The sequence below is a fragment of the Sebastes fasciatus genome, chromosome 17 (assembly GCF_043250625.1).
Source record: "Sebastes fasciatus isolate fSebFas1 chromosome 17, fSebFas1.pri, whole genome shotgun sequence".
Lineage (NCBI taxonomy): Eukaryota > Metazoa > Chordata > Actinopteri > Perciformes > Sebastidae > Sebastes > Sebastes fasciatus.
The window spans coordinates 7,000,737-7,025,851 of record NC_133811.1 but is presented as its reverse complement, the minus strand read 5'-3'; the positions used below and the strand labels follow the sequence as shown (position 1 = coordinate 7,025,851).

The 25,115-nt window shown below is 40.1% G+C and overlaps 1 protein-coding gene across 2 annotated transcripts in view; it reads right to left on the bottom strand.

Annotated features, from left to right (window-relative positions):
* slc66a2 (solute carrier family 66 member 2) overlaps window positions 1–24,801 on the bottom strand; it is a 37,452-nt gene extending 12,651 nt beyond the window's left edge. The window contains exons 1-5 of one of the 2 annotated variants that reach the window (XM_074612596.1): window positions 24,667–24,801; window positions 23,941–24,206; window positions 22,446–22,579; window positions 18,572–18,622; window positions 7,699–7,915 (exon numbers count right to left, since the gene is read on the bottom strand). In XM_074612596.1, coding sequence (XP_074468697.1) covers window positions 7,699–7,915; window positions 18,572–18,622; window positions 22,446–22,579; window positions 23,941–24,143 — 605 coding nt within the window. In that variant the 5' untranslated portion in view covers window positions 24,144–24,206; window positions 24,667–24,801. Of the gene's footprint in view, window positions 1–7,698; window positions 7,916–18,571; window positions 18,623–22,445; window positions 22,580–23,940 lie in introns of both variants that reach the window. The other variant, XM_074612597.1, reaches the window with a different exon arrangement.
* Window positions 24,802–25,115: the final 314 nt, after the last annotated feature.

The following is a 25,115-nucleotide window of genomic DNA, read 5'->3' as shown; positions in this document are numbered from 1 at the left end:
GAAGGAAGACAGCGCCGTTTTTTTCAGTCCAAATATGGGTGGAATTTTGTTACCTGAGTTACTAGCAACCGGTGGAAGGAGTGAAAAGACAATAAACAAAATCAAACGTGGTTATGAGCCAAAGAGAATAAACACACACACAAGCTGAGACTGAGGAGGAGTACATTCACAACCTCCTCTTTAAATATGATCCGTGTGAAAAAGGCTACCGGTCGCACTGACAGTGTTATTTGCTTCAGCACTTTTACGAAGGTATTATATTCTATTTTACTACAATATGTTATTGTTGTGCAGTGCTTCACTTTTGGAGTGAAGCATAAAGTGTCACACTGGAACGTCCTCTAAACCTCTCATCCGCACACTATTCTCATGTCAATCTTTGGATTTCTCCTTGGATTTCTTTAAAGCCTTTTCAAAAGTGCATGAAACGGCATTGCTTCCATGAGTTAGCTAACATTATCTAACAGTAGCTAACTACATTACTTTGTAGGGTTAAAGGTTATAATATATCAGGAAAAGACCCGTTCAGGACTGTCACATCCGTTGGGCAGTATTTTACACAGTAAGGAAGCTGGTCCCGTTAAGTTAGTAACTAACTAACTGATCAGTTAGTTGCTATCCCCAACTCCTTTTCTCCTGTAAAATAAAACATTGAAAATTTAAAATACAAGCAATAAAGCATAAATCTAACATATGTTGCTTGTTCAAGTCTATAAGCATCCACACAGGGGTTATGATATAACGAAATAACTGTGTAGCAAACTGCCGTAACAACCCCAATTGAGACGCATGTTCCAAATGCCCTGTATACATGTATGTCCAAAGAATGCTCATAAAACCTGAATAACAGCAGTATATCCCACATGTGTTAATCGGAAAATATCGGAATAACGCTTAAATCAGAATATCCAAACGGAATATTAGGGCTGTCCCGAATACCATTTTTTGGGTTTCGATGCTTTGGTGAGAAATATTGGAAGGTAAGGGGGATCTCTTGTTGGGTCTCTAAACTATAAAGTACGGTCTAGACCTGCTCTATATAAAAAGCGACTCGAGATAACCCCTGCATGGGAGTGCAGGATCCTAGGAGTGTGTGAGGTTTTATATGTTTTTTTATGAGAGGTGTATGACCACATGAATTTCCCCTTGCGGGATAACAAAGTTGACTTTTGACCTTTGACATGTTCTTCTCTCCATCTCCCCAGTTTCAGTGCCTGGCTGGGACAGTGCCTCTGCTGCACTACTGTAAACACATGCACCTCTAGACGCAACAAATAGTGATATCCTTCTGAGAATATCTAATAATAAGTAATGTTGAATATGACATTATGAATAATAATGTATGTGATTAATGAATAACGTGGGATTATTCCTTATTTAATGGGCTATTTTGGGATTTACACATTATTACATACGTATATATACATTTTTTTTTTAAAATGAAGCATTCAAATACTGATTTGGAGGTTGACTACCATGGCAATGGTCAGAGCTTTGAAGCATTTGAAATATGCGGTTTACATATTTGGAATATTAGTGGAATATTAGTGTGCAGGTAAACGTAGTCATTGTTTTTTTGCATTTACTTGTCTTCTACATCGTCATATCGTCTGGTGAGGTGGTGCCAGCAACAGTTGTCATTTCAGCCGACAAAACTGACGATCAAAATTGACGGACAATCGTCTCATTGTTTTAAAACTTATTAAGAATTTTGAGTGGTAAATCTTTCCCTGTTGTCATTGTAAACTGCATAAGTTGAAGAGGAGTAGTAAAATGACACGGGGGGGAATAGCGCTATTATCATATACACAATGTGTGAGTGGCATGAATGCAAAACTCCAAGGGCCCATTATGGTAACAGAGCAGTTAGTGGAGCCAAACAACATCAGTGAGGCTGGCAGAGAACCTGGGGGTCAATTACCATCAGACAGATACCAACTACCATCAGCTATGTGTCCTCATGGGACTAACGCCTCCAACGCAGGACTTCCCCCCCCACCCAAAACTCCAAACTCTATCCATATCTCATTATTAATAACTGCTTTGCTACTGCCTGTCTGACAGTGTGTCATGGTGCAGTGCTGCTCTGTGTGTATACATACTGAGGACATCCAATATGACTCATTCTACTGGCAACTTCTACCCGGCGATGACTCCATCCCCTGCCTGCTTGGGAGGGTGTATAAGGTGGTGAAGCTTCCTACTGGGAGCACTGGAAGTAGCCGTCACCTCCATACAAATGTTTCTCCAGTCGAGCGGAGGCATACTGGCTGGGTCGTTAAGTGGGAGGATGTTTTTCCACACGGACGTGCTGCATGGGATCAGTTTGGAATCGCATACTAACCTATTATTCATACATACAAGTATGATGTAAAACTGAGTATGTAGTGCGTTCCAACTGCATAGTATGTGGATTTTGTGTACAAGAGAAATGCCCGATGTATACTGGGTTAGCAAGAATTTCTGAGTCTGAGACATGAGCTTACTGGACATACGCAGTTGCCCAAAAATGCATTGCAGCTCTTCAGACTGTCCAATGTCGCACTACGAGGCAGACGGTTTAAAATAATTTACAGTTGGATAAAATAATTACGAATGATGGCGAGTGACGTTGAGGTACAGTTAAGAAAAAACACGGAAGCTCACATATATAATGTACTGTAGAAAACATATTTAACACTAAAATATTTGTTTTATTTTATAACTGGAAAATAAAAATTAAGTGGAAGAGGTAATGCTGATTTACATTTATGATAAATGTTCAACAGTAGCTCGGACCACTAATGTCGTGATCGATACGATCAGTCATGTGACGCAGAGAAGACATATTGCTCGAGTATACTTCAGCGTGAAAAGTCTGTTAGTGATGGCATACTTAATCGTTAATTCAGTAGGCAGTATGCATGAATATGAATATGTAGAATAAAGTACGTTAATGCAATTTTGAACACAGCCTTATTGTTTTTTTTGTTCCACACACTTATTGGAAGGGGCGCTCTGCTTTACTTCACCTATCTTGTTTGTTTTTGTCTCTGCAAAATGCTCTTACAATCTTTTAAAAGAAATTTTCTTGCTTTTAAAAATTGCACTTTGAAAGAAAAACATCCTCACTTTATAAGATTTTGCTTCCAATGCCTGAGCACACACATACACACACACTTACACAGAAACCTTGAACAGAGTGCTGAGGTAAAGTAACCTAGCAACAGCCTGCCAGACTCTACAGGTTGTGCAGAGAGGGACGAGAGGACACAAACAATGAACAGAACTGGAAATGACAATGTCCTCTGCCTCCTATGGCAGCTCTATCTGCACCGGCTGATGGCTGGCAGAACATGTTGCAGGGGAAGACAATAGAAGGAATAAGCAGAAATGCATACTGCCTGGGTATTGCAGAATTTTAGAATTAATTTGGCAAGTTTGCAAGTTTGCTGTAAATGCAAGTTTTAATTTGCAAAACTCACATAATGCTATATTCCTTATTTGTGTGCCTTAAAATCGTGCATAGCACATGAAATGAAAATATCTATATCGCACTAGGTAATACAAACTGCAGTACCTTTATCAGAGCATCACAACACTGGATATGTTCATCACAGAATTTCAATCATTGTTGCATTTGAAAATAAAGTATTTGAAATTATGTAGAGTAAGGGCGCTTTCACAAGCACACATTTAGTCTGTTTTAATCAAATTCTGGTGCGGTTCAACCAGTCTGAGACCGCTTGTGAGAGGTGGTCTCAGACCGTTTCCAAGTGAACCAAAACGCAGGCTGCCTGTCCTGGCATTTGTTGAGATGGACACAGGTAAACGACATGGTAGTGGACCGATGTTTGTCTGACATCTCGGCCGAAGAGAACATACGGAATATGCAAAGTCTATATATAAATATATTTAAAGTCTATAAAAATAGTGATGTCTAAAAAGTCATTTGAGATAAACTGGAGGAGAAGGATTTGTGCACACAGTAGATCAGTGCAGCGTCAAAGTGAAAAACAACTTTGACAGCAATATTTTAAAGTCCACAACTCCCTGCATAGAAGTGGCAGAAAACGATAAATTTGCTCCTTCGTACATGCCCCAATTTTTTATACTACCTATGGTCTCCAATTCAATGTATTTACATTCTGTTATTACCTCTCTGTACAGTTTTTTAATGTACGCCATTCCTATGTAATCAAGCATGGTTTCATTCAACTGATGTCCGCCTCACTGTCTACTTTTCACTCTCTTTCTCTTACTGCTAATGAAAACTGAACATCCTGCTTCACATTAAAAGCATTCAACCGGTGAAACAGGGCAGATTTTATTGTGAAGCAGCCACTGGAAATGCAAGATTTTCCAAAAGACATCCACATTTTGGGAAGTTTTTGACAGTGGATCATTTTTTATTTTTGCAACAGAGTAACAGAACAAGAACGATCAACTTTACGGTGTCCTGCTGTTGTGTGGAAAACTACCATAATTACTATTGACCTCTTTAATGAAACAATGCGAGTTTGTTGGGCTGCACCATGGATGTATTAAGAGAACTGGATACAGTGTTTGGAGGCGGGGCCCCGTTCATCCCTATGAAAGTCGCTCAGTGGCGCATGAAGACAAAATGGGTCGAATTCCGCCTGGAAAATTACCCGGATCTCCAACACATGGTTCATGCGCAGTAGCGTCCGCTCGGTCACATGACTCGGTCACGGGGTCACGCTGTCGTCACGGCTTGCGCTCCAGCCTCGGTCTGGGTCTCACTCACATCAACGGAGGAAGGGAAATAACTCTGGATTCGGCTATTAGTGCCATTTACAACTTTTAGGACCTAATGATTTAAATAAGGGCTATTAGAGTGTTCGTACTGGGGAGTTGATTTACCTAAAAAAAAAACAATTCGCTGAGTTACAGACGTCTCTTTCCTGATGTAAGTCTATGGGAAGAAGTCTTTTTGGGCCCAATGGCATCACGTGACGGACACGGAAGTTGCAGTACTGCCGTTTGACCACTACGAAAGTTGGGATCAACGACCGGCGCTCTTCCTGAGGGATTGGGCTGCACTGTCAACCGATACATCAGTTGCTCTTCTGTTGTATTTCTGGCAAAGTGGCTGTTTGTTGTAATATTAAACCGCACTTTCTGTTACCACAGAGACCACGTGCGTGTCACCAAATCAACCAACCAAGTTTAAGGAAAGCATTTAGCAATTTGAGCACATTCAAACTTTGTGGTGAAAACTGAGCCAAAGCCTGTGTTTAGGAGGTAATCCACACTAAAAATGCTGTGCATGACTAAAAGCCTTGTTTCGGCAATGTGTCTTGTATTTCATGCAACCATTGTAATGTTTGGTGGTGCAGTTTATCGCCATGGGTAAATACTCAAATGCAGAGAATCACTGGGCTCTTTCTAAAACATCGATAGCTTTTGTTGTCAGGACTTCAGAATAAAAGTCATTTACAGACAGGAGAAAATCCATCATGGAAGTGGCATGGACACCAATTTATGCCTCTACTGCAGCCAAAATAGACCAGAATGCATTGCAACTACAAGAAATGTTGCATTTTGAGTATAGGGTATATTTATATATACCCTTTATGTCCACCCTGACTTAAAGCCTGTTTATAGCCATTGTTTGGGGGTTTGTTGAAATGCATTTAGGGCTGTTCTCAACCCAGGAAATTCTTAGACGACAAACACTCCCGCGATTTTGTCGACTAATCGATTAGTTTAATAGCCACAGTTTCTCCACAAAGAATCACACAAAAGCACCACTTTTTGTTTACCAGAGATATGCTCATAAGTTTCTTGGAAATATGTCATTCAGCATGAAAAAAAGCATAGAAAATTACCAATCGACTAAAGAAATCTGAGTTGACTGAGACCAAAACGACTGATTAGTCGACTAAGAGGGGGCAGTTGGGAAACCATGGAAAACAACTGAGTAATAACTTCATGGAAAGTCTGACACCACCAAAAAGTCAGATAAACATAGCATGAAATCCACCAGACTTAGCCATACAAGAGTAGCCGAGGGTGGATTGCTCCTGTAAGCACATACTGTAGACAGAGTCGGGTGGGTAGGAAGTACAACAACAACAAAAAAATCAAAAATAAATAAGGCATGGGACAGAGAGGGTACGGAAAGCCCAGCGTGGGAGCTGTCATGGCCGGTTAAGTGGACAGGAAGCCCTGCTGGAGCTCTGTTATCTGTCTGCTGCAGGAAGCCAACCAGCAGAGAGAAAGGGAGGGGACACACACTGCTCCGAGGCAGGACACACACCGAGATGAAGCTTTTTATCAAGACTGTGTCTTCTGTAGACAATCTAAAACCTCACAAGTCTTTTAATACATATACGTTATCAGTTTCATCTCTTCAATTACTTTGTTACAGCGTCGACGTTTCTCCTTATCGGATTTCTTTTACCCCGTATCTACTTTTAATCTTGTGGCGCTGTTGGGTTCTTTGTAAATCCATTTATGCCCCATTGCTTTTCATCGGCTGCTTAAATGTGCTATACATTTAAAGTTGAGTATACTATTTTGAAAAAGCAGCTTCCAGGGCTTCCTCGGCTACAGCTCAAAGGGCTGGTGGAATAGATTGTGAAACCGCACGTGCTTTCAAAAATCTATTGTACGTCAACGCCTTTTAATTACAGCCTGAGACTTGCAAATGATGCATTAATCAACGGATCATCATTAATGAGCCAAAATGATACATTGGCAGTAGATACAGCGAGGCAGAATGCCTCATTACCATATTGATTTTCAGAAAAACTAGAGGGTCAACTGTCATGTTAGCATAATAAACAGTTGTCAGGAGGAGCCTCGTCCTCGCTTCCTGCTCGACAGGTGCCAGAAATACTTAATAAGCATGTGTCAGTGTTAATAATCATATGTGAGACAATATAATATGGAGCCATTACTCGCAAGCGTGTGCTACAGCAGGAAGAGGCCTCTCATAAATAAAACAGTGCTCATCAGGATAAAGAGACATTGTCATTAATCAAGGATGCAACAATATTTCTGTTTTGATTTCTGTCAGACTGACTGTTGGTAAATTATACTCAAGGCCCACATAGTTAAGGAAAGAAAGGTGACAGTAAATAACGTTTGAGCATTCAAAGTGTGTTTACGCACTGTGTGATTTAGAGAGGTGATTGTGAGAGAAAGGTGGTGAAATTAGGGCTGAAACTCTCACAGGTACTGCATTTAGCATAAAACAATATGCTCAAATCATAACATGGCAAACTGCAGCCCAACAGGCAACAACAGCTGTTAGTGTGTCAGTGTGCTGACTTGACTAAGACTTGCCTTAAACTGCATGTGATTATCATAAAGTGGGCATGTCTGTAAAGGGGAGACTCGTGGGTACCCATAGAACCCATTTACATTCACATATCTTGAGGTCAGAGGTCAAAGGACCCCTTTGAATGTGGCCATGGCAGTTTTTCCTCGCCAAAATTTAGCGCAAGTTTGGAGCGTTATTTAACCTCCTTCGTGAGCTAATATGACATTGTTGGTAACAATGGATTCCTTAGGTTTTTCTAGTTTCATATGATGCAAATTGCGTTGATGTGTTAAAGAAATTAGTGGCGTTGAAACAAATTTGTGTTAATTCTGTTTTGTAATTCATAGATGTGAGTAATATAGTATGCACTCCCCTGCCCAGTTAGTGTCAGTTCATTGCAGGATGTTCAGTGTCGTGTGTGTCTGTACCTCATTCCCTCCGTGGACTTGTTCTGATAGTTGCAGTAGAGCTGCGGCGTGCCCAGCATTGCCTCGGTGAAGACGGCCAGGAAGCCCAGGGTCTCCACGAACAGCGCAGAGTCCAGGAAGAGGTAGGTGATGTAGGCCGCCATCAGCGTGAAGGCCAGCACGCACTGCATGTAGTCCACGAAGCGACTCCACAACCAGAAGTAGCTCCAGTCAAAGTCTAAAAGTGCACAACAAAGGGAAATCACAAATGAGTACACGGTAATGCAGATTTTCTTTTAACAACTCAAGGGAGTACAGTTCTCAACCAGCTGGCTGATACTGGCATAACAACAGAAACAGTACTTGATATGCACAGTTCCTGTAAAAAGAAAGAAAGTAAAGCAAAGCCGTTCTAAATAAAAAAAAAAAAACATGCAAAAGTAATGCTGTTACTGGTTGAGACGAAAAAATACTTTTTCAGACACATCACAGCGGAAGAGTTGCATTCGAAATTTGGTGGCTCTGGAGGGAACTCTTTAAAATGTGATAAAATAACCCTGATGATGTCATCGGGGTTATCTCAGTTTAGGTTTGGAAACTAAACATTTATAACAGAAAGCCTGCGTTACAAACTAGGGGCATTGAGTTTGAAAGACGTGTAATTACCAGGCATGGAGTATCAATGTGATGATATTGGTTGCATCATGGGAAATGTCGGATCCAGTGTTTTTGGGGACTAAAAGTCAGATTATTTCAGCCTCCACTGCTCAACTTTATGGTAGTGTGATGAATCATTGCAGTTCTTAATTTCTCTTGAAAGTGGTAACTAGGAAAATGACATTAAAAAAGCTCAATATATTTTTTTATCAACGTGTATACAAGATCTGTGTGAAAGTGCAAACTTCAGCTTGTAAGCAGGGCAAACATTGAATATGAATTTTATATTATAAATCAATATTGCAAAAGCCTTTTAGATGTCATCAAAGGTTCAGTATTAATACTACATCAGTGCCTTTCAGTAACGGGCGGCTGTGGTTCAGAGGGTAGAGCAGGTTGTCCACCAATCGGAAGGTCGGTGGTTCGATGGGTCACATGTCGATGTGTCCTTGAGCAAGACACTTAACCCCAAATTGCTCCCGGAGGCATAGCCATCGGTGTGTGAATGAGTATTTAGATTAAATCCTGATGGGCAAAATTGGCACCTTAGCAGCCTCTGCCATCAGTGTATGAATGGGTGAATACTGACATGTAGTGTAAAGCGCTTTGAGTGGTCGGAAGACTAGAAAAGCGCTATATAAGTCCAAGTCCAAGTCCATAATGACTTTACATGTTGGTTCTACATGTTAAGAGTCATAGTTTGATAGTGTCTTCTACATTCATAACACACAAATTGTTGTTTCAATTTCAGGCTCGTTAGTCAGCTGTGAGACACTTCTACTCTTTTGTACTTGCATGCAATCACATTTTCCCACTCTCCTCACTTCTCCAGCACTAGAGGAAATAATCACCTAGTGATCCTGTCTGTTATTTTTTAAGCTGTATTAACAAAAGGAAGCAAAAACTCTATAATTGGAACATTTTTAACTAACTTCACATTTGAGGTGCGAATTTTCACAAGACTCCCACTATCCCATTCTAGTATTCAGAAAGAAAAAACTATGTCACCGCCACAAATAGGCCGTCTGAACTGCGTACGATTTGGACTCGTTCTCATGCAGATTCTCGCAAAACAGAAGCTTTTAACTTCGGGGTGAAGGTGGTTATAGTATTACACTGTAATAATGGGCTGGGTGGGAATCTGGACACTGATGAATCTGTTCTCTGCCCTGACACCTCTCGTGTGCGTTCTTTCTCCGAGGAAATGATTAGATAAAGATTCCGAGCACAACAACCCCGCTTCCTGTAATAAGCAACACCGCCAATACTAATCATACTGTGATAATATCTCTCAAGGCCACAAAGCGTCAGTCGCCTCAGGTATTACTTTAACTATAGCTGATGAGGGAACAGGCACAATAAGCGATGTCAGACATCTTTACCTCTAATTTCCTCTCTGCTAAATCCCATTATACAGATCTTTATGGTATAGGCTGTGAGGGAAAAAAAGGACACAAGTATCTGCTGGTTTAATGTGTGAGCAGAAGACATTGAAAGAGTTTATCATGAAAATCTAATCACGGCTGAGCGCGAAAGATGTTTCTTCGCTGCTGTATCGTAAATAGGATTTACACAAGCCCCAAATGCAATGAAGACAATTTGTTTAATCATGTTTAAATGAGGCTCTCTTTATCTAAGAGGAACATCTAAGCACTCTGGAGGCCTACTGTATATAGGCCTCCAGAGAAGCGCCTATACAGTAGATAAAGCAAAAAGAAAAGAAAAGCACCGCTTATCACCACTAAACAGCATGCCTAAATGAACAAACCTGTTATTTTTCAAGACTAGATAAAATAAGGAGTGAAAGAATACACGCGTTTATGACATTTCAGTTCCTGATTTAATGAAATATTGTTTCATTAGAGAATTAATGCTGACCGATTCTGACATTTAGATGGCATTTCTACATGAATACGCATGGCAGGCACGCACGTTATGTGTGCAAGGTAACCTGGCTTTGCAATCTTGAGCCAATCCAATTGTTCCTTTCTGACAGACAAGTTAAACAAATCCCATAAGGGTAACCGAATAAATCTCAGAGCAATTCAGACCGGGTCACAGCCTTCTGTCTATACCCACACTCCATGCACCAAGATGCATGATGCAGAACTACGTAGGATGGCAACACAATGCAGTGTTGAAACAAAAACGTAGAAAAACGTTCTTAAAAGCTATAACAAGGCATGTATTTCTGTTCTGAGTACAATCAACACCGAGAATATCCTTTTGAGAGCTGTTATTCGTACTGTATGGCGGTGTTTATTCTGTAGGTGTTAGCTGCCTGGTGTGGTGGAGCCCTGCTGGCAGCAGAGGACTGTGAATCTGGGCCAACTAGCACCAGGCTGGCGCTGCCTGATAACAGCCTAACACAGAGGGAAGCAATCAGAGGGCAATAGAGCAGCGTTCAACACCAACCTGGCTGCTAAAGGCATGCACAGCTTGAACATGTGATACATTTAATATATATGGCTCCAAGTGATGATACCACTGAGCCCCTAGCTTAACAGAGAAGCACATACAGTAGTAGTAGCTGGCAGGAGCAGTGGAAACAGTACAGTGTGTTGCTTTGCTAGCATGCTGGCTAGTTAGCTAGCTAATAGTATGTTCCACATAAGCAGACTTTTGGAGCACAGTGACCAAGACTTGAAACTAGAGATAGATACCATAAACTCATGTTTACAATGTTTACTGAGGTAATAAATCAAGTGTCAAGTAGGCTCATTTTCTCATAGACTTCTATACAATCAGACTTCTTTCTGCAACCAGAGGAGTCGCCCCCTGCTGGTTGTTAGAAACAATGCACGTTTAAGGCACTTCAGCATTGACTTCACTTTTCAGAACCGGAGATTGCTGCCTGGTAGAGACCAAAGTTAAACACAGAACAGTGTCACACATGTGTTAAACTATAGCTTTAACACATTTACTCGACAGTGTAAAGCCCTTAAAAGAGAGCTAAAAGAAGGGTGAAATCTGCACTTGGAGCCAAAACACCAACACGTTAGCCAAAGCAACTCCATTGTGAGTCTGTTAGCTTGTTTCTTCTGCCCCAAAATAGCTAAACATGCAGCTAAAGTTAGCAAAAATGTGACATGTATCTGTACTTATTATATGGTCTTGTTACTCCATATAATGTTAGCTTGTTCAAAAGGTCTAGTGTGTAGGATTTGGCGGCATCAAGCAGTGAGGTTGCAGATTGCAACCAACTGAAACTTCTCCTGTGTGCCAAGCGTGTAGGTCGGAGAACTACGGTGGCTGACGATTCTTATTTTCAGGTGATTTTACACTAATGAAAACATACTCAATAATATTATATTCCATTTCTGCCAATAGATCCCTATAAATGCTGCACACTGTTCCTTTAAACAAATGTGTGTTAGAGTTTTGATTTTATATGTTTCTGAAATAAATAAAGTTCAGTATTTAATCTTTGAGATGCAGAAGAATTCCGTTATTTCTTACCTTCTTACATTTTATTATACAGTACATCACCTCAAACTTCTTGAGACATTTAATTCATTCTAAAATGAACCAATATCAAAGAGTGACCTGCTGTAATCTCAATAACTGGGGACATAATTGCCAAGACTGCATATGCCTTAGCACTACTTTATCTACCAGATTACCTGCTCGGTTCTTAAAATAAAAAGATTAAGAACTTTTTCTTAACCTTTTTCTCCCCAGTCTCTTCTGTCAGGGCAAAGGGAGTGGAAGAGGATAGATGAAATTCTATGTAGTGAAATTCAAGACATTTTCTTCCCATCTTGCAACTTAATTTGGTGGCCAGGGATTCTGCAAAAAGAACAGAACACCTTTCTTACGGACACTTTTGGCTCTAACAAAAAAAATGGCAGCATTGTGATTATGACATGCTTTTCAATTATTTGTGCAGTCCTCGTCTCCTGGCTCATGATATAGTGATCACACTCCTTCGTGCCAGTGCTGTGCCGTCACCAACCCTTAATCCTGTGTGTGCACACTTTGAAGATGGAAGCAAAATCTGCCTCCAAAATATGAGCAGCAGCAAACAACATCTTGTAGACGGATCCACACCATTCCACACTGACCGCTAAAAGAGAGACGTTTATCACAGTACTGTAGCTCAGCCATACGCTGCCATCCACCCTCTCTCTCTCTTGCTGTGCCACTTGCGTACCCTGGGGGTATTCTCCTCCTCCTCTTTAATCCCTGTGCCGCGTGGCAGCCGCAATAGCACAGTGTGGGAACAGACTGGAGCTGCATACAATAGACTCCCCGTGGTGGCCAAACGTCTTGTGCTCAGCTCAGTTTGAAGTCCCACAGAGTGGTGGTACATGTGTAGGAAGACCCGGGTCAGAGTTGGACATTTCAATCGCTTGTTTACCAACTGTTCCCTGCCAGTTCCAGTTAGGCCTGGGAAAAGTTTATGGGGGTAGTTGAAATAATGGCTTGCTGTCACTCAAAAGCAACCCGTGGGAGCAGCAGGAACATTACAGTTATAACAGCCCGTGAAATTGAACTTCAGATTTCAACGAGCTTCATTTCTGAAATTTGGACAGGGAAGCTTTTTTCACAATGACTAATGGGCTTTCACTGCCAAGCCAAAGCACAGCAACTTTTCTGCACTGCCACCTAGAGTAGTCTCTTCTATAAAAAGGACTGAGGCTGAAAGTTAGGACTCTCTACCTTAGGGAGGGGACAACTGCAACTACAGGATACGGTGATTTATTCTAAGCTGACAGACCCCAATGGGACCAGAAAGAGCAACGAGCCATAAACCAAACAATAGAAAGAAATGGAAATCTCTTGTATTGCCATGCACCTCTGTTACATCGTTAGGCAAACATCTCTGTGGTACGAGACCACTCAATCTTTGTGACATAATCTAAGACAGGACTATTCAATTAATTTTTTAGTAGGGGCAGATTTGACATTTACATTTCCTATGTCTGATCTGCAAAGTTAGGAATGAAAATGTGAAACCAATACCACTTTTTTATTCTTAGCAGGTTGTTGTCTTAATAAACCCAATATTTCATTTAACATCTTTTTTTAATCAGTTTGACTCTCCTAAATTCCCTCTGCTTAAACAGCCTGGGTTCAAACTTTTTAAACAAAATACATATTTTTGTGCTGAACAACACATAAATAATGAATGGGCCAATTAGCCTACTAATAAAATGATGATCTTTTAACAATCAATAAATGTAAATACCCATAAACTTAGAATGTTACCAGATTATTTAAATAAAAGCACAATGACATTGCTTTTAACAATCCGTAACAGCGTCAACAGCATGAGTGGTGACGTTGATGAACGTGAATAAACTCGCAAATTGGAAGAATTTAAAATTATTTTTTACTTTATTTTTTTCATATTTATAAATGATCAAATGGGTGGATTTGGCCTATAGGCCACCAATTGATTAGGCCTGATCTAAGATAACTTTTTATTCATTTTTTGAGTGGGCCACAACCAGGGCAGAGACAGTAAATCTTAACTTTTTGTGGGAAAGGTTACAAAAAGTGGCATCTTTTTTTCAATTTCTGGATGCTATTCCAATAAACCAGTTGTTATTTGCTTTTGTTGAATACTCCATTCTGATTGGTCAATCACGTTGTTCTACGGTCTGTTATTTCTTTATAGCAGACCGTTGCTATGTATAACAGACCGTTGCTATGGACACAGTTCTGAACTTGGACTCTGGCGGACCGTTTTTGTCTCAAATGATTGATTTCTTAAGTAAGTAGCCGTGTAATAAGTGGGATAATGTACAGCTAGAGGGTCATTGTTGTGAAATAAACCCCTTCAGGGCGATGAAAGACATCTCTGCTTCGCATCAGGGTGCGGCATGTGTCTGGGTTTATTTCACAACGCTGACCGGCTCGCTGTACTTTATACCTTACATAGACCTTTTCAAACTCAACAACATAAACATCCTAAATGGGCTCCTTTGGATTTCCTGTTGCAATGTTTGTTAATGCAGTAGCTGACAGGAAGTAAACATGGACCAAAGCTGTTTACAGCTGAAAAATATCAAAAACTAGCTTTAAGTAATTGAGGATGTGGTGTCAAACAGGCAAGCTATACCCTTGAGTCTGAAACCACAGACCCCCTAAAGTTTGCATAAAGGATTTTCAATCACAGAGCAGCAGATTGATGGTTTGCCTGCTGACACAAATTCATTTATATGTTGCTGCAGATTTTGACAAATCCGATCAGAGTGTCCTCTCTCAGGTCTTCAAAATAACTAACTCTGGCACGCATAAGACAAAGTAGAAACCTTCCCCGCTGTCACCTCAGAACTTTTTTCTACAAATATTTCCTTCCAAATCCTTTTACCTCCACCTGAGTGATCACCAGCATTTCTGATCCCGACACAGCCAAATGATCAGATCTTTTAATCTCCTTAAAGGATTCCAGCAGGCAGTCTTCCATATAAACCACACTGAGCTGCTATTACACCAAGATTTATCCCGTCTGAAAAATAAAACTACACGGCTTAGAACCTAGAACATACTGTACAGCCCAGATGTGGCACACCATAGGAGTTCTTTTTAAAAGGGGACCTATTATGCTTTTCCCCTTTCCTTTAGTGTGTTATATAGTTTGTTGTGCATGTAAAAGGTCTGCAAAGTTACTCTCCCCCACAGACACACCGCTCCTGAACTGCCTGAAATGCCTCGATTGAAGTCCTGCATTTTCTTCTGTAACGTGGTGATGTCACCAAGTAACACATTTTGCCTAGCGGCTAGTTTGGCACACCCTCAAACAAAGCTAGTTAGAGCAGAGCTGGAGCGGAGTCCAAAGAGTTTTGTTCAGTTAACCAATCATAACATTGGACCAGCTGACCAATCAGAGCAGACTGGGCTTTTCGGAAGAGTTAGGGGTGGGGGGGAGCTCAAATGGAGCGTTTCAGACAGAGGGTGAAAAGAAGTGCTGCAGCACAGCCAGTATGAGAAAAGTAAAGCGTTTTTTGTAACTTTAAAGCATGTTAACATGTTCTAGTAGAAACACAAAAGAGAAGTATGCACCTGAAAATGAACATAATAGGTCCTCTTTAACCTGTCATCATGTACAGTAACTGAACCAGCAGTAACATGATGTTATCTCAGCTGCTAAATTACACCCTATGTCTCTAAATAAAATGTTCACAGCCAGTCATATCTATTATAATACAGCCTTATTTGGGCATCAGAGGTAGTTATATTAAAAGTCAGCTTAACTGTGTGTCAATGCCCAGCTGTTTGATGGAAGTGTCTGGTGTGATAATGATGCTGTGCTTCTATGAGAACAAATATGTGCTATGATGACGGCTTAGAGAACATAAAAGGGAACAATCTGAACAATACGAGAGACGTACAGGTTGAGAATGCGCCCTGCTGATTAAACAACACTATGGTGAGTCACTGCAGGAAGTGACAATGTGCTCTGTGACCAGTTTGGTGCTATATGCTATACTGTTGGCTCTCTATAATTTGCTTTTCCACGGCTGCATCTCTGATCGTATATCCACTGACCACAGTTGCTACAGGCCTCTAAGTGCTGCTGCGTGTCTAAACCGATCCACAGCTCCGCTTCACATCTTCATCCCTCTGCCTCATGCTTCTATCAATAATAGACTACAACATGCTTCCCCTTGATATTTCCACTAAATGATCAATGATCAAAGAACGCGCCGTTCTGTCAATTCTAATGATGCAGTTGGCAGAGTTCCCTGATCGATGGCCGATCATAGAGGCGCTGCAAAGCCAGCTTCAACGTGTTGGCAGAACGGAGCCAGCAGCACAACATCTGGGCACTGAAGGAAATATCCTCCTCCTCCTCCTCCTCCTCTTCTGATGCCAGAAACAGGCAAACAGGATGAACCACAGAAAGCCACAATTTTGGTGAAAACTAATTATATTTTTCTGCTCCAGCTTTTCTTAAAATTATCCAACAAAAGGGTACAAAACAGCACTTCAATACCAAATATCTAGTGTGCAAACCAGCACAAAACTTAGAAATCTAGTGTGCATTAGTCAGTCCCAAGAGGAGAATTTGTAATATATTATAGGCTGCTGAGCTCCTCTGTTAATGCTTCACATCATACAAATATTGTGTCATACTGCCATCTAGTGTCCACACCAGGAACAACAGCCCTTTCTTCACTAATAATGTGTCCTTATTCCATAGTGCAAACTTACTGTATACTATGTGCACTTTTTTTTTTTTTTTTTTTTTTTTTAAGAATGGAAGAAATCCATATATTTTACATTTGTATACGAACAGGAAATAATACAACACATGCGTCATCAGAGATCAATCAAACTGCTACTTTAGAAGAGCCAATTAAACTTTAACAAAAAAGCTAAAAGTTGTATTATTTGTGCAGCTGTGAGTAGCGCCTACATTTCCTTTCTGCATTGCATCATGGGACTGTAGCATTAGCAGTATTAGTGCATTATGTATTCTTTCGATTAGCGTTTCTGCTTTTGGTCATGCAGGTCACGAGGTGATGTCAGGTGACGTCTAGCATTTGTAAAGCAGAAGCTTGGTATGTGGTCTTATAGAGGTTTCCTTTCAGTTCAACTGACAAAGCCTCTTAAATGAGTGGCTTTCTACAGGATCAAACTCATGAGCTGCACCTCAAACCACAACTCAATACACTTTTTTTCACAGCACACACTTTGACAATACACAGTAGGGAAAGCACAGGTGTAAAATAATAATATAATAATAACTCCCTTAGCATTCAGCTGCTTCATATTTCTTTTGTATTTTATAACCTGGGCAGCCTGTGTGACTGGGCAACTAAATGTGAAGTTGCTGTTAAAGATTAAGCCTTTTACTCAATATTTTCCTTACTGTCAACAAATCCATTAAAAAGACCAAAACCAACAATGCATTAGTCCACCTCAAGGTACTTTCCTACTTCCCTTCCATCTGCTGTGCCACTTAAAGCCCATTTCTTTCCACTGAAGATTTAAACGTTTAAAAACGGGTCATAAAATCGAGGATTCTTCTGAAATCAGTAATCCGTTTTCTTTAATGTCTGTACACTGTAGTTTTCTGCAAATGTTACTCAAACAGGACAAAAAAAAAGTGCATTTGTTGGGGACTATTTTCAGGTGTGGATTAATACACATTTTGACCTCTACAGTGAGTATTTCCAACAGCAGGACGGTGTGTGTGTGTGTGTGGGATTGAAATTAAACTACAGTGTGTGTGTTACTCTGGATATGTTTTTAATAGTTTTTGGATAACAATGGAGCTCTATGGCACAGAGGAATAAGATATGTCAGGCGTTGGATAAAAAGGCAATACTTGTTAGTGGATCAATGAATTGTTGGTTTTGTTCTTTTCATTGGATTTGTTGACAATAAGAGAAATGTAGAATATCACCGGCCTTATTCTTAAATTAGACACCAGTATGTTTTATGTTTAAATGTCACTATCCTCTCAGAAAGCTTGAAAATGCAAGATATCTAGAGTTAAAAATGATATAATCTGCGACTGTGTCAGCTTGGTAAACCCTACCCCCACAGATTTCTTTACATATAAATTATAAAAAAGAGGCATTGTGCTGAAACCAAGTGTAGTTCAAAAAACGATTTTGCTGGTTAGAAGACAACATCAATTTGCATGAATCAGCCATTAAAAAGATGCTTTACATTCACATTTCAGTGCATGATAATAATAATAAGCATGCATCAGTTTAAGGGTCATTAAACACACATTTGGTTTGAGAGTTAATATCAAATAATCATTTCAAACTGCAAAAGCATAAAGTTAAAAAAGCTACAAGATGTCAGTAGTTGAACTATCAACAGGTTAGTCTACTGTAAATCACTGAGAAATAGAAGCTTGTCTATGTGAGTTCAGATTGAGCTTTTGATTTCTTCCTAATCTGTCATTTCCTATAAATGACAGAATTAAGCACAAACAATACATGCAAAAATCACATCCACACAGGTTTTATTCCAATGAAAGCTGATCCTTCATTTGCACTGAGGGTGTGAAGTGTAACATGCATTGAAAGCATCACAGCAGCATGGCTACAACGTACTGACATTAAATGTGCTCCGTGAATCAAACAATGGATGCAACAGCGGGACTACATGCGGGTGAAATGGGCTCATGCTTCATCCAGACATGTGGTAAATGGTGTTAGTCATCAGAGCCACACGGGGGGTCATCATGCACGAGAGACACAGAGATGGAGAGGCAGGTGAACTACAACTGATGTTTCATGGCAGACACAGTAAGTTCTGTACATACCCAGAAAGAGCCTCTTAGGGATTCTGATCTCCTCGTCCTTACTGTCTGTAGCTACAGACGAAAAAAAATAAAGAAACAACAACAACAAAAAAAAACAGGGAAAGGAAGGGAGAGACTTTCAGCAATGCCAAAGTTGACCTGAGATGTGTCAGGTTACTGAAACTTGGGCATGACTTCGTAATACTGTGTGACAGTTGGTCAGACATTTCAAGTCATCATGAGTTACACTGTAAAACTATACTGCTTGTGTGACTAGTTATATCTCTGATTACAGTGATAGAACTAATCTGTCATTTGGTTGCAAAAGACCACAGAGGGGCAGCAGTGTTCCCACTGGAAATGTTTGTTCAAGTATCCTTGGCATCATTGCACCTTAAAGGGATGGTTCTGGTGTTTTGAAGTGGGGTTGTATGAGGTACTGATCCATAGTCGGTGTATTACCTACAGTAGATGGCGGTCGGCACGCCCCCAGTTTGGGAGAAACAGACAGGAGTTACCGTACGGGAGCAAAGCAATGTACTGCTGTGGACGGGATGGCAGCAAAACATATTTTAGCCACCTAAAAGAAAGGTCCACCTGAAAAAATCTGTTTAGTGTACGCTATATTTAGAATATTTTCCTATAAGGAACTGAACTGAAAGTGGAACTTATTTATACTGTTTTTGTCAATGGAGTCTGGTGGCTTTGAAGAGAGCATAGATAAATTTCACTTTCAGTTCAGCTCCCTGTCGGAAAGGGCAGTCTGAAGGCAAGATAAAGCGGTGAAAATATTCTAAATATAGCGTACACTTAAACTGATATTGATTTTTTTTAGATGAGGCCTATGTTTTGCTGCTGCCCCCATTCACAGCAGTACATTGCTTTGCTCCCGTATGGTAACTTGTGTCTATTTATCCAAACTGGGGGAGTGCCGACCGTCATCTACTGTAGGTAATACACCGACTATGGATAAGTACCTCATACAACCCCACTTCAAAACACCCAATACTATCCCTTTAAAAAGAAAAACACATTTTCTCTATCGGCTTCTTACTACGAGCGATGTGGTCCGACGTAAAGACATAAAGAGTTTGCTTTTGTTGGTCAGGTCATTGTCAGTTAATCAAACCACATACACACACACATACATACACACACAGTCCAGATTAGCTTCAGTTTTTGATTCATAAATTGTTAATTATACAGGATTTTTTTCCCCTTTAAACTTTAACTTTGATTGTTGCTCATTGCTTATGTTGCTTATTAAGTCATAACTATTTAATGTTTTCAAGAAAAATGTAAGATTTGAAACCAAGATTTCTTATTCACTTCTGCTGGAAACCTCACATTGACCTCAAGAAGTTACAGAAATAATCCTGCACATAACCCGCTGTAAAACTACAACTTGAATACTTTGATAACACGATCTGTATTGAGTACTTTGATAATAAGGTTTGTAATGGACACTTTATTAATATGATCTGTAATAATGAGTACTTTAATAATATGGTCTATAATGTGCACTTTGTAACAAATTCCTGGATAAGTGGGCAAGATATATACAGTAGTAGTATAATGGAACACCGTACCAAAGATGGAGGTTTGAATATTATTATTTTGACCTATTTTCATGATCTGTACTGTACCAGAAGTTGACATGAAGAGTAAGAAATAATAAAAAAAAAAACTACAACTTGTTGTTTTTACACTTTGATTTTGTCTGGATTAAACAAACAAGATATGACGTGATAATTAATGAGCTTTATAGGTGCTGGGGGGCAGATGTTGTTACTATAGCTGTAAATTTCCAGACAGGTATAAGAGTGGTAACAATCTTCTGATTTAACTCTTGATAATAAAGCGATTACATGTACTGCTCCTTTAAGTGGAGCTTTCGCAGCTCAACTTTTTTTGGAAGTTTTAAAAAATGTTTGAAAGGGACTGCGTCACTTTTCTACTAATAAAAATGTATGCCATCATGACTACAAAATGCATACATACAACACATACATAAAAAAAATCACCTCAGTTGCATAGTAGTACATTCGACAATCTGTGAAGTCTATCTAGAAGCTGTCTGGAAAATTTATATTTTAATGCTCGACATTTTTCCTGACTCACACTGGTTATCAAGATGTCAGACTGGCTTACAGCTATATGAAGACTACAGTATTGTACAGCTTTCTGTACTGGATTCCAGGGTTTCATTCATTTAATCTCTAGAACCTATACGCACATTAGCACTCATTACCCCTCCCCGTTCTTCAGACTGCCACAGGGACGGGAAGCATAACTGAAACATCCAATCCTGGAATGGGAGTACATAGCACTGCTGCATACCACACGTGATACCAGTTTAAAACACATGACTCTTAGAAAACCACAGAGGAATGCATTTGTGTGCAAAAGGATGTACATAAAAAACAGGATCCAATGTGGCTGACACATGGAGGGTATTCATTAACTTGATAAGGCTGTTAAGAAAGACACGCTATAGGCAGAGACGGGTAGTAACGAGTCACACTTACTCCGTTAGTAGCTTTTTTGAGGAAATTGTTCTTGTCAGAGTAGTTTGAAAGCAACGTACTTTTTACTCAAGTAGATCTTTAGAGAAAAATAATTACTTTTACTCCGTTACATTTGGATGCATTAATCACGCTACTTTTATTAATCTGTTATCGTATCACAGACACGCCTCCACATGACTCCGTTCAAATTCAGCATGGCTGAAGCTACAAATAAAAGACTTGGGAGAAAAGACAGTAGAGTGCCTGTGTTTTTTTTTTTTATTATATATACTTTTTATTTAAGTTACTCGCTACTAAAGTATTTTTACTTATTTACTTTTGTACTCTTACTTAAGTAGTTAGTTTTATGACTATTTTTACTTCTACTTGAGCACTTTTTTTTGCAAAGTAACAGTACCTTTACTTGAGTACAGTTTTTGGTTACTCTACCCACCTCTGGCTGTAGGTTTGATTTCTGTTTGACATCTCAGTTTCAGTCCAGTGAAATGGTGATATTTTGGATTATTTCACTTTGTCACGATTGCTTCTCAGATCAGATAGAGTTTGATCAATTACTAAGTTGTAACTAAGTATTAGTATTACCAGAAAAATTAAAAATTGCCATACCTTTTCAAAACTAAACTACCGATTATAATATTGGACCAATAAATTAGGCATCTATCAACTACTTTAGACAGGTACCTGTCTACTAATTGAAAATTGGAAATAGTAATAATAATAATAAAGAGAATTTGCATGAAAACAATGTGGTGCTTTCAAGCATTTTTAAAACAGCTATAAATACCAGTTCATTTACAAGTAGGTGCAGTATGAAGCCAGTGTTTTTCATTTAGAGGGCTGATTTTTGACAATTAGTTTTGAATCATCTTTTAACAAACACATCCTGTATAGTTAAGGGGCAAAGTCCACTTGTAGTTTGCAACATGTGTTGGAGCTGGTTTAACTGGATTGTTATTCAAACACTTTAAGGAGTGGCCAAGTGGTCTCTCACACTGGGAGGTAAGGAGACCTGTTAACAACATGCTCACACATTCTCATGCACAATCATTCACACATTCTCACATTTCTCACATTTCTCACACATGCACCTGCCTACACACATTCACTCTCACTTGCTCTCGGATATTTTTATACTCTCACACACAATCACATCTCTATCACACGTTCTCTCACCCTCGCTCACATACACTCCCACACACACACACACTGGCTCTTTCATACACATAACATTGGAAGCGGCATTTAAAAGCACACACACACACGCACACACACACACACACACACACACACACACTTCCTCACACAGTAGCCTGAGATAACCAGAGCTTTATCTGCACTGTGAAGAGGCCCTGCAGAGGGTAACTGACCTATGAAGGCGCGTCTCTTGGTGTTGAGTTCAGTGGCCATGCGGACGTTGGTGCACAGGTTCAGCATGATGAGCATGGTGGCGATCATGATGATGCTCTGCCACAGCAGCAGTGTCTCGAAGTAGCGGCCAAATCTGATGGAGAGAAACAGAAGAATGTGTGAAGTTACTATGCAACGTAACAGGCATGAGGCTTTGCCACCAGGAATACTACACATTCTTGATTTTATAGCTCTCTTTATGGCTGCAACTAACGATAATTTTCATTGTCGATGATTATTTTCTTAGTTGTTTGGTCTATAAAATGTCAGAAAATGGTGAAATATGTCGATCAGTGCTTCCTAAAAGCCCAAGACGACATCCTCAAATGTCTAGTTTTGTCCACAACTCAAAGATATTCAGTTTACTGTCATAGAGGAGTAAAGAAACCAGAAAATATTCACATTTAAGAAGCTGGAATCAGAGAATTTTTTTAATCTTTGCAGCTCTATCTCTCTTAGAGAATCTATGCTGCGGTAAAGGCAGCCTCAATAAAATTATGGTACTTAGCTGCTGCAACAGCTTGTGAAATGTGTTTTAACCTCCAGGAATATATCATAAGAAGAAAGCAATTAGTTTACCCCTGCAAAAATTATCCCAGAAGGGTCCCACTGTACTTTTTCTTTGGTGTTTTGGTTTTTCAGAGGCCTTGTTAGTTAGAGACCTGTGTGCTTTTGCCTACCAGTTTAACTTATTAAATAAAAATGCAACTATCAATGTAAGACCTTTATGAGTAATTAGAAACCATAATTCAGCGTGCATCCAATCCACTTGCAGCTGTTATTCAGTTAACTTGGTGTAAGGGGTAACATGTGTGAGTGGTTCATCTGTTGTGTGTATCCACCACTTCAGTAGGTGTCAGCAATGCAATGCAAGCTCCTAAAACGATTTACTCTAAGCCGAATTTAAGAGAATACCCCATTGCTTCTTTAAGCATCCTAACTCTTGTTCCATAAGGTATATAGTTTGGCTTATAAGGAAAAAAGTGTTAAATCTGTAGATTTTTGAATGGAGTTTTGTCACCACACACCAGACAGTGAATGATCTGTTTACCTGTTAGTTAAGGACCTGTGTGCTTTTGCTTACCAGTTTAACTTATTAAATAAAAATGCAACTATCAATGTAAGACCTTTATGAGTAATTAGAAACCATAATTCAGCGTGCATCCAATCCACTTGCAGCTGTTACTCAGTTAACTTGGTGTAAGGGGTAACATGTGTGAGTGGTTCATCTGTTGTGTGTATCCACCACTTCAGTAGGTGTCAGCAATGCAATGCAAGCTCCTAAAACGATTTACTCTAAGCCGAATTTAAGAGAATACCCCATTGCTTCTTTAAGCATCCTAACTCTTGTTCCATAAGGTATATAGTTTGGCTTATAAGGAAAAAAGTGTTAAATCTGTAGATTTTTGAATGGAGGTTTGTCACCACACAACAGACAGTGAATGATCTGTTTACCTGAAGAGTATCCTCAGGATGTTAGCCACCAGGAGGACCAGGCACACATATGTGGAGAAGCCCTCTGCATTCTGGGTCCTGCGGATGTCTCTGTACTGGGGGATGTAAGGGACCAGCCCACCAAACACCATGGCACCAGCAGCGATCCACGACACCAGGGTGTGAAACACGAACACGATCTGGTCAAACATCTCATCCTCCATGATCAGCTGATCACCAGTCAGTCCAACACCTGGGCGAGAAGCTGTGTCAGCTGGCTGTCACTGCTGTCAGTGGAGACTACTATAAGGTGTTGATCCTCCTCTGGTTCCTTGTAGTGACTTTATAAGAAGAGTAACATCCGTGTTATCCATGCATCGTCCTCTAAACACGGATCACACAGACAAAGAGGCAGCAGCTACTGCCACGCCATCACAAGCCGAGCAGTGGATCAGACACCGTTACAGAGATATAACAATAGTCCAAACTGTGTGAACATCAATCTGTTAGCTACTGTACAGAGAGATCAACGCTCACTGAAGGCAGCTGTAGTGTTTGCAGAGGAGGAAACAGCTGTTAATCTGCTCAATGAGTCCCACTAGTCTAAAAGAAAGTCAACACTTCTAGTTGAAGCTAGCTGGCGTTGTTTGATGCTGCAGCAAACTCAGACGAGGAAACTCCCACAAGCTTCCTGGAAATGTATAAAAAAGCCCTTGAAATTTGCAGGACACTTGAAACAAAACGTACGTATGACACTTGTTTCCTCACTGAAAGGCCGATATTCACTGTGTTTCTATCAGAAACGGTTTCTATTCTGTGGTCGAGCCCACACTTCCTGAAACGTAACCCGTGACGTGTCTCTACTAGTGATGTGTCGGTCGCGAACGAGCCAGCTCAAAGAGCCGGCTCTTGTAAGTGAACGATCGGAGCCAGCTCCCGTCCGAGAGCCGTTTTTTTATTTATTTTTATTAATTCAAATGGTAAATGGACTTGCATTTTATATAGCAGTTCTAGTCTTCCGACCACTCAAAGCGGTCGGAACACTACATGTCAGCATTCACCCAGTCATACACTAATGGCAGAGGCTGCTAAGGTGCCAACTTTGCCCATCAGGATTTAATCTAAATACTCATTCATACACCGATGGCTATGCCTTCGGGAGCAATTCGGGGTTAAATGTCTTGCTCAAGCAGCCG